The sequence below is a fragment of the Marmota flaviventris genome, chromosome 3, assembly GCF_047511675.1.
Source record: "Marmota flaviventris isolate mMarFla1 chromosome 3, mMarFla1.hap1, whole genome shotgun sequence".
Lineage (NCBI taxonomy): Eukaryota > Metazoa > Chordata > Mammalia > Rodentia > Sciuridae > Marmota > Marmota flaviventris.
Genome location: NC_092500.1, coordinates 74,268,247 through 74,284,114, shown reverse-complemented (window position 1 = coordinate 74,284,114; position 15,868 = coordinate 74,268,247). Strand labels below are relative to the sequence as shown.

At 37.7% G+C, this 15,868-nt stretch overlaps 1 protein-coding gene across 2 annotated transcripts in view; it reads left to right on the top strand.

Annotated features, from left to right (window-relative positions):
* Positions 1-15,868, top strand: part of Pdzrn4 (PDZ domain containing ring finger 4) — a 361,383-nt gene that overhangs the window by 287,972 nt on the left and 57,543 nt on the right. For both annotated transcript variants that reach the window (XM_027934208.2, XM_027934209.2), the window contains 2 exons: positions 4,259-4,515; positions 7,820-7,922. In XM_027934208.2, coding sequence (XP_027790009.2) covers positions 4,259-4,515; positions 7,820-7,922 — 360 coding nt within the window. The remainder of the gene's footprint in view (positions 1-4,258; positions 4,516-7,819; positions 7,923-15,868) is intronic.

Genomic DNA, 15,868 nt, shown 5'->3' with positions numbered 1-15,868 from the left:
CAAATAGCAATCACACCTATCTTTTTAGTTTCACTCTAGCTGCTCAGTTGCGGCCCAAATCAGTTTGGGATACAGTTATCAAAATTCCAGATGTAGCAAATAGATGCAATTATACTATTCATGTTTATCATAACACTCTACCTTCTCTCTCATTCTGTTTAACAAGGTGTTGTGGGGAGAAAAAAAACCAACTTTCCTTGTAGCATACTTAAACTGCTATCCTTTGTGAAACTCCTGCTTGAAAACTTCAAACTCAAAGTCCTTAATACACTCCTTTTTTTAAATCATCTCATTCCACTAGTTTTGCTCCCAACTCTCTTCCTCTATTTTTTTCTTCCTGAAAATTAATTCTGTACTCACCTAGCAAAAATAATAATTTTAAAATAATAATAAAAAGGAATAATAATAAGATGATGAAGAAGGAGAAAAAGAAACTTGGATATGCACCCTTAGTTACCAAGTGGGAAACCTTTAATAGAAGGCTTCTCCATCTCTAGTCTCATACATACAAGCCAAATTTGATATTTAGAGAAGGAATAAGAGGTGAGGAGAAGAAAAAGAGTATCAGGGTTGTAAACATAGTGCTAAAGACACAGAATGATAAAGGTATGGCACCATGACATCCAAATTCCTTATTGGTTTAGAAACTAACCACTTGAAAAAATGAAGTTTTACCACTAATTTATTTGTTTACTTACTCCAGAATTTTCCTATAACATTAGGTATTCTTCCCGTGTTGTTATTCTCTCTAGCTGTAACTGAAGACAACTAAGCAAAGCAACTGCCAGAAAATCCCAATTAATCTATTCTTTTTTTTTTCTGTTGTGAAAGGCTTAATTTATAAAATGGTGACCTTTTTGTAGGCTAACACTATGTTGATGAACTTCAAGTGAAGTGAAAAAAAGTGTGTTTAGTATTAACAGTGCTTACATTTTCTAAGAGATCACGTGGGGCAGCAGAGCCTTTAAAGGTCATAGACTTCTTTACTTTGAGAGATATTAAATAGCTTATGAAAATAGAGGTCAGCAGCATGGCAACTGGAAGAAAAGAGCATTTCCCAATCGGGAAGGAAGATATTTGAGATTGCATTTCCTGTTCTTTTTTAAGATTATATTTGATTGTCACAGCAAAGAATAAAATTTGCATATAAATGCCATCATCATAAATGAATGGATACAGGTCATAGAATTGATAGCTATTGATCTTATGTATGATGCCAATTGTCTGCCTATACAAAACATTGTAATAAAAACTAATGATTTCTCAGCTTAAAATACTTTTCCTGCATATTTTTTTGTTTCTGCAGAAATTATTGTTCAATCTGAATTTGTCAAAAAATAATCTTACTTGGCACATAGGAACACAAAATAAATAATCGTTATCAGTGGGAAACTTACTTTTGCAAAACGTGTTCTCGCTTTGAAGGGCACCAAAGTAAATAAGTGTACTGAACACCAAGACTAAATTGACATAGGCAAAGTTCTCAGCCACCTAAGGAAAAAAAATAGGTTCATGGCATTGTCTACTATATACTGAAACCTTTTATCCACTAATAGGCTCTAAGGTGTGATTGGAAGAAATCCTGGCCACAAATTTTCCCTTTATCCTCAGATAATGCTTAAAGTAACTTCAAAATGGGCAGGCAATTCCTTTAGTTTATTCTGCCATTTTTAGAGGTTGTTCTTGGTGCAAGGTTTTAGGAAAAGGTAACCTAATGACATAGATCCAATAGACGTTAAATAGTTGGTAGATTATGACTGAGAGTTTATTTCAGAGAGGGAAGGGTATGGAACACTGCAAGAGTGGGTCTTCATTAAACTGAAGGGACATCATGAAGCTGAAGGCTGGAGACAAGAGGATAAGTCTGATTTACTGCATAGACTCAGCAGTCTTAAATGCCACTTTGTCATATTCAATAATCTGGAATTGATAAACACTTTCCACAAGGAGAAATAGAGGGTTGATACCATTCAACCTGAGGGGCAAGATATTAGGTTATGCCTCTTAATTCTGGGCTTTCTTTTCTGATTTGCTGACTACACATCCTCAGGGGAGGCAGTGTTGGCCCTGACCCAGAGCACCTGGCTTGCCTCCAAGAATGAACAACCATATTTGTAGGTACCCTGTGTTGCTGTGTCCCATGTGCCCAAGTCAGACATCACAAGATGGTGTCGATGAAAACTCAGTGACAATTTTTCAAGCTTATTCCATGGAGGAAAGAATAGGAAATGGAGTGCACAGACTAGTGAATACTTGTACACTATTGGGCACCCACTTGGATTTCTATGTGCGGGTTCTTACTAGTGATCCAGGGACTGAACTAGGACTGATTTTGTGCCATGGAAACCTAATTGCTCATTTTTTGAAGGCACATTAACTCTTTCAGGGTCCATTGAGTAAATTAGATCGTGCAGGTCATTAAGCCTGTCTCTATATAACATGCCCATTTCCACCTGGCATTGTGTCATTTACCCTCAAATGCCCCATTCTTGCTCTGAGTGCATACCTACCCTTTGTGTATTCAGGAAGAGAGAATGTGTTCATCTGAATGTCAGCAATTGTTCTACAATCTCATCTCACTGATTTCCTGTTTTAGTCAGCTTTTTCGCCGCTGAGACTAAAGGATCTGACCAGCATCACTGTAGGGGAGAAAAAGTTTATTTGAGGGCTCACAGTTTCAGAGTTCTTAGTTTAGAGAAGGCCGGCTCCATTCCTCAGGGCTTGAGGTGAGACAGAACATCAAAGCAGAAGAGGGAAGCAGCTCATATCACAGTGATCATGAAGCAGAGAGAGACTCCAGATACAAAATATATACCCCATAGCCATGCCCCCAATGAATCACTTCCTACAGCCACAGCCCACCTGCCTCTAGTCACCACTCAGTTAATCCCATCAGGGATTAATTCACTGATCAGGTTAAGACTCTCACAATTCCATTATTTCTCCTCTGAACCCTTTTGCATTGTCTCATACATGAGCTTTTGGGGAACACCTCACATCCAAATCACTACATTTCCCTTTGTTCTTTTTAGGCACCCTGGGATGTCTAAGGGTTTGCTACTGCCTAACAGATAGTGTTTTACCAACAAGGAGGTAGCTTAGTTATCTGTCTAGAAATGTTATAATTCCCAGGGTACTGGGCACAGGACTGGGTCACCAAATTTCTCTTTGCTTTGGCAAAAGCCAACATTATTAATTCATTTAGGATAGGAGTCATGAAGCTATATCAGGATCCTAGAGTCCTTTATTAAAACACAACTTCCACTGAAGCTGTGTCTCAGGACCTATTTTAGCAAAATAAATGGACAGCTATGTCAAAGCAGTCTGTGTTGCCCCTGAGAAAGGGTTAAGGAAAGTGTGCAGATGTTTTGTGTGCTACCAAGGCTGGGAAATATCCCTGGCCCTCAGTAGGCAGCTGTGGGAGAGTCACACCTAAAGAAGAATTTTTTTTCTCTCCTAAATGCCAGTGGTTGTGCCTTGCTGCAGGGCATGACCAAGAACAGATGCAAACTTTACCTTTTTCTCTGTTATGACCAGGGCTACCTTGAATGGTCATAACTGGGTATAAATTGAGACAGGTGAGGATGCAAAGGGATGCCAAGTGAATTGTTTCAGAGGTGTTCAGAGCAGCGCTTCTTTCACATGCTAGAAATCAGCTGTGGTCTTATTAAAATGCCAATCCTGACTCAGTAGGTCTCAGTTAGGTCCAGGGATTCTACATGTGTAAAAATCTCTTCAATGATTCTGAAGATGCTGGCCACACTCAGAATAGTGAAGATTTCTGATAGAATTCACATGAGCAACAACATAGTCTTGGCTAAAAAGATGAATATGAAGGAAATGTGATAATATTCTCAAAAACCAGATTTCAGACAAGTAAGACTTTGATTAAACGCTGAAAATATCACCAGGTGATTTGTTGATCATTTTTACAAAGGATATATTTAATTTCTACCTATCTTGAGGTTTGGGGAACACCTTCTGATACTGATGTGTTATTTAAATTTGTAAATCTTTACTAATAATTGTGATGGTATTTTATTAATCAAATCCAGATACTTCATAAAGTTACAAAACTGATCTTCACTTCCTCGTGTTGGGAAAGAGTTTGGTAAATGTCAATGTCTGATTAAATATTCCTTTAACAATTCCTATCAGAGCTGGCTGAAATCTCCCCTCTCCACTGTCTACTAATCTGTCATGATGCCCCCCTCTCATTCTTTCCTCCAAGATGAACACTGTCCTTATATCCTCCTAGGTCAATGGGAAGGATCTCTCAAAGGCCACCCATGAAGAGGCAGTGGAAGCTTTTCGAAACGCCAAGGAGCCCATCGTGGTGCAGGTGTTAAGGAGAACTCCTCTCAATAGACCCACCTATGGAACGGTCCCGGAAGTGCAGCTCATGAATGCCAGCACCCAGACTGACATCACCTTTGAACACATCATGGCCCTGGCCAAGCTTCGGCCACCTACCCCTCCAGTGCCAGACATCTGTCCATTTCTGCTATCAGACAGGTATTTCTCTGTCATTTGTCTCCATGCCCTGTTTGTTGTTGTTTGCCATTGAAAGCAGGTATTGGAAAGAATCAGTCCCCTCAGCAAGCTGTCAACTATGGAAGCAGGCTCCCAGCTCTGTTTGGAAAATCTCTCCACTGTGCCTGCCTCCAACAAGTCCTTAATTGTCCCTGCTAGCTACCCTCCTGACCCACCCAGTTGCTTCTCCTCTGCAATCACGCTTGCTGAGATACAATAAAAAAATTCTGGCTCTGATTAGCTCATCTATATACTTCCAGCCCTCAAAAGCCTCTCTCTACTCATGAGCACTGGTCAGGGAAATAGCTTTTCTCACCAAAGCTGCCAAAAATCTTATTAAGACTCAGGTGGAAGTGACATGTTGGCACTGTACTCTCCTCTGTGGGTTGCTTCTCTCTCTCCCTTGCTTTTCTCTTAAAAGAGAATCTAGAAAACTAATTTAATTAAAGTGCAATTCTCTAAAGAAACCAATTACCCAATATATTGAGATGTAAACAAAGGGTCCTGACTGTCACACAGTAAGTAGAGTGCTAGGAAATACGGAGTGATTAAAGAAAAATTTCCTTTCTATTTTTACCTTGTTTTAAGGCAGTTAGATTTTAATTCAAATACTCTTACATGTATAGCTTTGGAAGTGCATTTTGACCTATATATTTTGTTCTTTGAGCTTTTAAGCAAATATTCAAAGATTAACAAGAGTTTGATTTATCAGAGCAGTCTTCTCTTTAGACTTCATTTTTATTGCCTTCTCTAATCCATTCTCTACTTGGTCAACAAAAGTGATCTTGCCACGTCTCTGCCCTTTAGTGTCTTCTATAAGCTATTTCAGTGGGTCACAGGTGTGCATGTGAATCACGTGGGAACTTTGAGAAGCTCTATCAATGCCTTATCCCACCACAGGCTAATTACATTAGAATTTTTAGAGTGGAGCCAAGGCAACAAAAATTTTCAAAAATCTACCTAGGCAGCCAGGCACAGTGGCGCATGCCTATGATCCCAGCGGCTTGGGAGGCTGAGACAGGAGGACAGCTAGTTCAAAGCCAGCCTCAGCAATGGCGAGGTGCTAAGCAATTCAGTGAGACCCTTTCGCTAAATAAAATACAAAATAGGGCTGGGGATGTGGTTCAGTGGTCGAGTGGCCCTGAGTTCAATCCCCAGTATTCACACCCCCCAAAAAAAAATAATCTACCTAGGCATTTCTAATGTACAGCCAGGCTTTAGAAACTACTCCTTGAGACTTCAACTTCAGGAGGGCCGTGGCTCTGTTTGCATGCTCTCCATGTAACTACATGATTCATAGTCCTTTGTGTCATGCATGGGCACTAGGTATTAGGTATAAAACTATGAGCAAGAATAAAGCCCCTACCTCCTGGAGTTTATATTCTAGAGGAGGAGATGAATGATAAACAAAGAAAGAAATATATAATATTCATTAGTGCAGCTTTTGACATAATAAATACTTTCTTAAATGAATAATAATATTTAACTTTTATTAGCCAACTGAACACATTTTAGGTAATATTGCAAGTATTTTATATTTATTGCCTCATTTAGACCTCACAACAACCTGATAAGGAAGCACATTATATTACTACCATCCCCATGTCACAGATGAGAAAACAGAGGTTAAGTAATGTGGCCAAGACCACACAGGAAGGAAGAGACAGGGCCAGGATTCTAAGTAAGACTAAGAGGTCTGACCACTGAGCCTACTCCCTTGACCCTTGTACTGTGCTGCTTTTCCTAAATCTTGCAGCTCTTAGCTTACAGGCGACCTCTTCCAGCAAACTTCCTAGGAATGCAATAGGTTCATCTTCATCATGTGTTTGCACTGTTTCCATGTCTTCCTTTTAATCATTGCTCTGAAATTGCTATTGTGCTACTTTACACAATTAATTGGGAGAAAATTGGGTTTTGTGCACCAATGTATTTCCAGCACTTAACATAGAGCCTGACATCTGGTAGACACTCAATAAACGCTTACTGAATGAATAAGGTATTCCTCATGATAGAGTTCCACTCTTACTAACCAAAAGACCAGGAAAACACACCAAATGCCCCCAAACAGTGAGCTCTGACCTTCTCCCAGCTCTATGAGACTTTTCAGAGTCAGTCTAGATCCAAGCAAGGAGGTTCTACCTGGCAGACCAGCAGACTTGGTGCAGAATGCTGCATAGTGATGCTTTTGCTATTTTTTGCTTAACCTTATATGGAACCAATAGCCACAGAGATAGTAAAAAGATGGTGATAGAGTATTTATAGTAACCCTAGGAAGGTATCAGGATGCATCTCTCTCACCTTTCAGCCAGCAAAAAGGGAACTAATTTATATTACCCAGTTTTTCAAAAATGTCCACAATGAAAAGATTTAGAGGTCATACCTGCAACCAGTGTTTCAATATGACAACAATTTTTCAATGACTTTTAGAACTAGAGATGGCTTTATACCCTTTCCTAGTAAAGTATGCTTAACTTTCATTTAGTGAAATGTATAGTATCTATATCAGAACATATAGTAACTCAAATATCACCTCTATAAATTATTTTAAATATTTCCCAAACTTGAAGGATACACAAAAAAGTAATGCCCAGGTTCCCACATTTGCTTTACCTAATCTATTTTCTCTGTCACTGGAAATGTTACAAAAGGATTTTGAAAACTGTGGCTTATAGGAGCTTCCAGTGAGTTAAGACCAATGAGTACTCTTTACTATTTGAGCATGTGCCCTTTATCAAAGACAGAAAAATATGGGCTATGAGGGCAAGGGAGGAGGGATGTCTTAAGGAATGAGGGTAATGGAGTATATTCTATAGTCTGAAAAATATGAGCTTTTGAAAATGGCTTTCAAAAAAACTGTTTGGGGCTGTATATTTTGAAACTGGTAGTGCTTTGCTCCAAAATATATCCTTTTGGATAGATTGCAGTGTCAAATGCCACACACCCATGTGAACAGGTAACACTCAATAGAACGGAGTCAGGTCAAAATATCACTTGAAGCATCATGCACCCTGGAAGATTTTCCATCCGTCCCTTCACAGAATGCCACTGCAACCTGGGCCCTTCTGTTAGTGTTCTCTTAGAAATAGCAAATCGATGGACTTCATGGAGATGAGAGAGAAAAGCAATTGCTTTTTCTGAGCTGTAGTCTGTTTGAAGGGTTGGCTCTCTTAGATAGCTACAGTTCTTATTCCAAAGCAGAGAAAACTAAAGTGAAATCTAAAACCAGTTTTAATCTTGAAAACAACCCTTTTGATCCATTTCTACCATATTGTTGCATTCCCCATAGCTGCCATTCTCTTCATCCGATGGACCATGAATTTTATGAGGACAACGAGTATCTTTCCAGCTTGCCTGCTGATGCAGACAGAACAGAGGACTTTGAATATGAGGTGAGATCATTTTCAGACCACTTCACATTTCTTCATGAAGTTACGGCTGAAGGGTTTTGCATAATAAAGAAACTAATGTATTACTGTAAGAAATATCTTGCCTATTATATATCTAGGGTAGGATCTTTTGAACAGTATTTGTTTTAGCTATTTGTTTCCATTTTAAGTACACGGGAAAATATTTTTATAGTATAAGTTTGAAAATAACTTGTCTGTATTTTGTTGCCTTTTATATGCAATTTTATAGCAGCTATATTTTTTCTTCTTTCTGTAATATAAGCAGATTTCTAAGTAGAGTTTGGAAAGATAATTATATTTAAAGCCAAAATTGTGATTACTATTTTTAATTCATTTGCGAGTGTTCTGATTTTAATCAATAAAGTAAATTTTATTATATTAGTTACATCATCTTTCACACATTCCATATTCTCTTTATTTGTGACTTAGGTAAGTACTCTAAACAGCATTTTCATAAGTATTTTAGATGTAGAAATGGCCTGCTGCCCTTTGTTGTTAAATTGTTTGGCCTTCTCATGTTATAGTGGTAGAGAGCCTGTACTGAAACACGTAACACTTCAAAAGGTCCTAATTATTTTCAGAGCTTTCACAAAAGTTAAAGGATTTATCCTAATATTTCCTCTGCTTCTGCAGTCTATAAATCTTTGAAAGGTTTCAGACTACTCTGACATTTAGAAATAAAATAGATTGAGGAGGTAAAGAAGCTTTGGTAAATAGGCAGAGAACCCAAGATTATCTGCCCTTTGGATGCTTCAGATGATGTCATACAAGTTCAGCAAAGTGTTCTTTTCCATTTTACAACCAGGAAATCCTGAAATCTTTTCTCTTAGGAGAACCTGAAATCAAATAAGGCCAATTCAGTGAAGCTTGCCTAAAGCAAATACACGTTTATTTGAAATCTTCCCCCTGCAAAAGCCATTGCTAGCAGTTACAGAAATCATCATTTCTTTACAGCCAGATTTGGCAGGATGTGCAGTGACACCTAACATCTGAGTATGTGGTTTTGTTGTCATTGATGATGTTAATTTTTTCCCCTCATCATCATTAGGTTGAAAATTTTTATTTTATAAATGTCCTCAAGTACTGGCATGCATTGAAGTATCCATTAAGTTTTGTCTACATGCATGCAAAATTAATTATGAAATTAAAATAATTCAAGAGTAAACTCTTTTTACTTCAATTAATGAAAACTTTGGGTTTGGGCCTGGAATTATCAAGATAACGTAAACTTTTAATTGAGTCTGTGCCTTGAAGTTCCTTCAAAATATGTTCCTGTTTTAGGGGAGAGCATAGGAGAAAGACTTCTTTAAGATAAGAAGGTTAACAAGAAAAATGCATTTAGTTAATCAGCATGTCATAGAAGTACAATACAGACAGATTTTCTTCAACTCTATGAAGCTTATTGTAGCTGAACCACATCCTCCTTTGTGACCACTATCAATCCTAAGTAGAGTCTCCCATTAGGAAGATGCCAGTGATGAGTGCTCAGACAGGCTCACTGTAGCCTGTAATTCAACTAATCACAGCATTATAGTCATTAATTTGCTGTCAGCTGTGATTCTTGTTGCCAAAGGCACCTTTCTAAGTGATTGAAATAATGAATGTTCCTGTGAAATTTAAATAAGGAAGGATTTGCTATGACAGTCTTCAATCATGAGAAAGGATGCATTATGAGAACACCAGGCAAGTTAAAGGAGTGGGTAGAGACAGGGAGGATGCCCCCGGGACAATTCACCAAACGTAAGAGAATGAGGAATCTACCCAGTCCTCTTCAGTTTGTTATAGTTAATGACACACCCATAGAGTGACACTTGCTATCCCACACAATTGTGACAGATTATAAAATCTCGTCAGTCCACTATCATCACCAGAGTCTGTTAAGGATACTACTTTAATTAGGCTGATCACAAAATGCTGATCCTGTCCTTATGTTTGGCACATCACTATTACACAAAGAAGCAGACTGATGGAGCATTTTTGGGACCAGCTCCTCTGGGAGCTCTACCATAACCCTGCAGCTCTGGGGGTAGAGTGGATGAGCATCTTCAGGGAATACCAGATTTGTGCCACTTAAAGAACATTACAAGAAACTGAATTGTGGTGGTCAAGCAGAGATTTGTATTCTTCCTTCACCTAAACATGAATAACATCATCCTAGAAATTAAGGAAATAAAAAAAGACTAATTTTTTTCATCTGCTTTTATTCATTTGTATCATAAGTATTGAACGAGCACTTAAAAGGTACCAGGAACCTATCAAAGAATAGATTTATGCAGTTCCTGCCCTAGTGTAGCTAAACTTCTAGAGGAAGGAGAATGGACAATGAATAAGTAAATAAAGAAGTATTATTTTAGATAATGACAATTGCTAATGGAGATCAACAAGCATGGGTATCAGAAAGGGGAGGTTTGGTAGCAGGACAGGAGGTTTCTGTCTTACACACAGTGGTGGGGAAAGTCTTCTATCAGGAGAGACATGAGGAAAGTAATAGATGGAGCCATGTGGAAGGAGCTTTCAGAAAGAGGGAAGGTATAGTATAAAAGCCTACAGCAGGAAATGATGGTGAGCTCAGAGATCAGCAAAGAGGTAGGGTGCTCCAGCAGCACAGAGAGGACCAGAATAGGAACAGGTGCATCTGTGAGAAAGGGTCTACTTTGGGAGCCTTTGGCTTTTGCTAGGAGATGGATGGTGGCTAGAGCAGATCAGGGCCATATTCTGGCTCTATGGAGTGCTGCTCTGGCTACTGGGATGAGCTTGACAGAAGTAAAGCCAGGCAGTCAGATGAGAGGAAGAAGAGCCTCGGACCTGGATAGTGGTGGTAGATAGGGTAAGACACAATTTGGAAAGACAGCATATCTACCCTGGCCCCAATTGCTGTGCCTAAATTTCTGTGTTTCCGTTTCTTGCCTCATAATTTTAATACAGTTTGTGTGTGCTACGATGGTTTTTTTAATTTCATTTATTTATTTATTTATTTTTGGTCTGACTTTAAAAAAATACATCATAGAGCAAAGTATCCTAGAGCAGAGTGAAAGATAGCTTCTGGCATCCCCTGGAACTACCATAATAAACATGCTCTTTAACAATCGCATTTCTGAACCTGCTAAAATGCAAACTATGCAACTACATAGGCGCCTTTTTAAACACCTACTTATCACTGACTTAGTGAACCAAAGCTGATCTGTCTATCTTGTGAATACATATTTAGGGACTTTTAGCACATGGATTATTGACCCAGCAGACCAAAGCAAATCTGACTATCTTGTAAATACATATTTAGGGACTTTTTAACATGCAGATTATTACATTGATAGACTGTAACAGCTCCCTTCAGAGCTGTGATGGACAGCAAATGCTTCTTTGGAGATATTATAGTCCATGTGTCAATGTTATAGTGACTCTGGTGTGTTAGGGACCTCAATGAAATTTTAATGACACACATATCTCACCATGACCTATCACCACTTTTCCTAAGAAAAATATTTGACTGGGTTTAAAATTTCTCCACCAAGTGCTTCAGAAAAGTCTCAGAGGACCAGTCTACATTAAAAGACTCACAGCTTGAAATTTGTTCTCTTTAAAAAATGATGGCACTTGTTCTCTAATTAAAAATGATGAATGATTTTAATTTTATTTTTGAGAGGGAAAAAATAAAAGTATCAAAATTTAAACAATGCACCCATCCTAAGAGTCAGGAGGCTCCCTGCCACTGGGGTACCACTGGGAATTAGATTCTCCTGTTCTTTATTTTCAACTTTGTTCATTTTTTTTCCCCCTAGAGCCAGCTAAAGGTTGAAATAAATCATAAATAGCCCTTAGCAAGTCAGAGGCAGACCTCAAATCCAACCTCTACCAGAAATAATTTAAAGGGAAAGGCTCTGAGAAATATAGAGCTCTTTCATCCAACTCCTAATAAAGATGTGTTTGCCACTGCCTGAAAAAAGGGAAGAAGCTGAATTTTCTGCAGCATTTGCCACGAACTCTCAGAAATCAGTGCTGATGGAGAAGTGAGAAGCCAATAAGTGTCCAATTTTAATAGTAAAAACCATCATGTTTACCAAGACAAGCTAATAATTGAAGCAACATTCTGGGCCTCTAAATTTTCATTACTTAGGTATGCTTTATCCCTTGAAATCAGGCTGAAGTAACATCTCCAAGAGCCTGAATTAAGTACCCTTTATGTGTCTACTGTCATAAAAATAGAAACAAAAGGTATTTTGAGAGTATTTTGAACCAGTGTTAAGTGTAGAAAGGAGAGGGCAAGTATATGTCAGAATTTCATGTACATGTTAAATGAAAGCCAAACACTTGCGCCAGTTTCATAAATAGAAGTGAGCATTTAGCATATTAATTAGCTTCCTCTTGGCAATCCTCATGCAGAGAATAAGTAAACCCTTGTGCTATGCTGAGAAGTGTCATTTTGCAAAATGTACTTCCGGGCACTGGATCCTTACAAATGCGTGCAAAATATTTGTGAGAATTTAAGTATATAATCTCTCCTATATAATTTAAGAGAATTATGGACCAAGAAGATTGGAATTGCACATATACATATACGCAGGTGTACACAAAAAGTGGATGAAGTTTTAACTAGATTCCAGCCACATTTTTTTGAATTTCATGATTTATGAAGTTAACATAGAGAAAAATCTCTTCTGTGTGCATGTGTGAAGCTACAGGTTTTTTTTTTTTGTTGTTGTTGTTTTTGTCTCTAGAAACAGAAGATTGACCTACATTCTTTATCATTCTATCATATATTTGTTTCTTGTGGGTGAAATAGATGATGGATTTAGTTTCTTGATAAAGGAATAAATGAGAATCACCACAGCTCTCTGTATGAAACAACTTCTGAGCAGCTCAGTCCCTTTCCTCTTTTTTATATAAGGGAATTGGAAAAAAAAAATCTGGGGCCACCATCAGTCACAGCAAATGCCCTCTCCCTTTCCCAACAGGTATCTGTTCTTTGAGTCAGGGGCTTTAATACTAGTACTACTATTTGTTTCAGTTAAATACTTCTAAGGAAAGGGGTAAAAGATAGGGAGAAATATGTAAATCAATGGATGTGTAACTGATGTGATTCTGCAATCTGTGTATGGGGTGAAGGTGGGAGTTCATAACCCACTTGAATCAAAGTGTGGAATATGATATGTCAAGAAATTTGTAATGTTTTGAACAACCAACAATAAAAAATTTAAAAAAAATTAAATTAAATTAAAAAAAAACTATGAATCAGTCATGGCCCCCATTTCAGGCTACTTACTTTAGCCCTGAATATGGCAATTTGAACCTCAAGATTCTGTCTCTTTACAAATGATCAGTTGTTTTCACTTGCTGGAATGATGCTAAAAGAGGGAATATACAAGTGGACACTGGACAGATCTGGTGGCAACAGGCCTCTGGCCCACAAAAAAAAAAAAAAAAAAAGATAGGGAGAAATAAGTAATGAACTAGAAAGTTAATGATCTCCATAAAAATTGGTCTTTAATAACCTTCATTGTAGGAAATCATAAAATCTCATACCTGGTAAAAATTTGGCATGCTCTCTAATCCACCCTGGTACCTCCTTTGTAATATCCTCACCAAGGGGTCATTCAGCATATGTGTGAAACACTAAAACAGGGAGCTGAGGGCCTTTGCAGCTAGTCAATTTTGACTGATGACTTCTGACACTCAGAGAGGTCACCTTATGAAAGAGCTTAAAAATCAGCCATGAAAGGAACAGGTTTGGATATGAAACATAATTGATCGAGAGACTATGCATTATCTACACATTGTAGGCCACAGTAGAGAAAAGAGATAATAGTGCATAAAGTGCAAAAGGGTATGAGAGCCACAATTTTTTTAGTTCACTGAATACTTTGCATTTCACCAGTTTCTTTTTTCCCACTTGTAGGGAAATAATTTTACAATTATTAATGAAATATCTAAAACAATGTTATACTACTTACCAGGGTAACAAAACCATCCATTAAAAATCACCTTAAGTGTCATTCTTTGGGGAGGATTTTCTGAATTGAAACAAATCTAGATGAAGGTGAAGATATTTTTATTACTTGAACACTGAGGATAAGGAGGTGTTTTGTCAGTTGGAGCTGGTTCCCTGGGGTGCCTGTTAGTGGCACCACCATTTTCTCATTTAGATCAGCTTTTATTCTTCATCATGGAGACTGAACCATGATATGAGTCATCATATATTGGAGTTTGTATTGATTGCCAGGATCTCTGTGACACATTTCTCCTTCCCATTCCCCACTGTCTCTCCTTTGTCCTGAACATTGCTCTACTTCTAGGTAGGTTTTTGGTCTCCTGTGGCCAGTTCCTAGTCTCTATAGTCATCTTCTAAACCAATGCCAAACCAAAACCAAAACCAAACAAGATCAAAAAACCTTCCCCAGTACACTTCTCATTAGGTCATTATCTGGTTCATCATTTTGTATGACTCAGTGGCTTGTATTAGCTCAAAATTCCTCTGCCTGTATGTTCTTTGCACTCTGTCCCCACCCTACCAGTACATAACTTAAGGTCTGACTCTACAGTTCTGCAACACAGAGAGCAAACTGTGTGCTTTCCTCCTTTTATGCCTTTACTTATGGGCTTCTTCTGCTCTTGGAGCCCCCTTTGACAATCTCTACCATCAATCAAAAATGGATCCAAACATCACTCCCTCAAAATTGTTCCACAGTGTCCTCCAAAACTTATAATGCCATCTTTCCTACCACTGAACTCCTATACCACATTCTAAGTAGTTCCTGATTTTTAGATTATGCCCTGAGTGATAGCCATTTATATATTTACCTTTTCTTTTTCCTTCTTAATAGATTGTCATCTTTCTTAATAGCTGTGACCACCTCTAATTATTTTTACATCACCAGGAGAGTCTGGCATATGCCCTGGCTCACAGGGGGTCTTCAGCAGCATTGCCATGATGAATGAATAAATTATTGCCCAACTGCTCTTGTTTTATTAGGGTACTGAAAACAATTTCAAAGTATTAAATTCAGAAAAAGGGAGAAGGCTGATGAAGAATAACAACTTGAAATCAAGTAGGCAGTCTTTGTTTCCCATAATTCAATTAATCTAATAACTAGAATAAACAGATTTAAGCATATACTCACCCCAGACTATAAAGAAAGAAAATTGAGGATTTTTTGTTGTTATTATTATTATTTTTGTTATTATTATTTTAACTAGAAAGATGTATATGTTTCACCCCAAACTTATAAGCTGGTGAAACCTGGTAAAGAGACATACTAATTTATGTACTTGAGAAATAACTAGGGTTTGATACTGTTAGGATATCTGTACATCCCAATTTGCCCTAAATATTCCTGGCGCATAGCTAATGTTTCACTGTAATTTTGAACAGTATCTTATTTCATATTCAAACATATACTAGCAGTACAATACATCCCATGGCTATCTTAATTTTTATACTTCTCAACTATTAACCTAAACTGATCGGTTGTGATCACTGGTAATATTCAAGGTAGCAATGAGTCCGAATTCAATTTGAATACCCATGTTTATAATCGAATTATTTCCCTAAATTGTGAGAGTCTTTTCCATGAAGAGTGACTAGAAAGAAAATGCCGCAAAATTGAGGACAGTCTTTGAAATTATTAAAATTCTTTCAGATTCATTACTGAAAGAAAAGCTAGTATTCCTATTAATTTGGTCATGTAATTTTATAAAACAAGTATGAAGCAAATCTATCTTTGCCTCACAGATTATGATAACATTAAACCTTCTTTCAAGAAAAGCACATTGAACCTTCCAAGTTTAGTTATTAGACAAAGCAACCATGGGCCCATGGGACTAGGAATCTAGATATACCATGAAGATTCCTTACACTACATACATAAATTTTACCAAAGTGCTGACATTCAGTTTTTGTTTAAAGATGCTCATGATACACATTCAGAGGATTT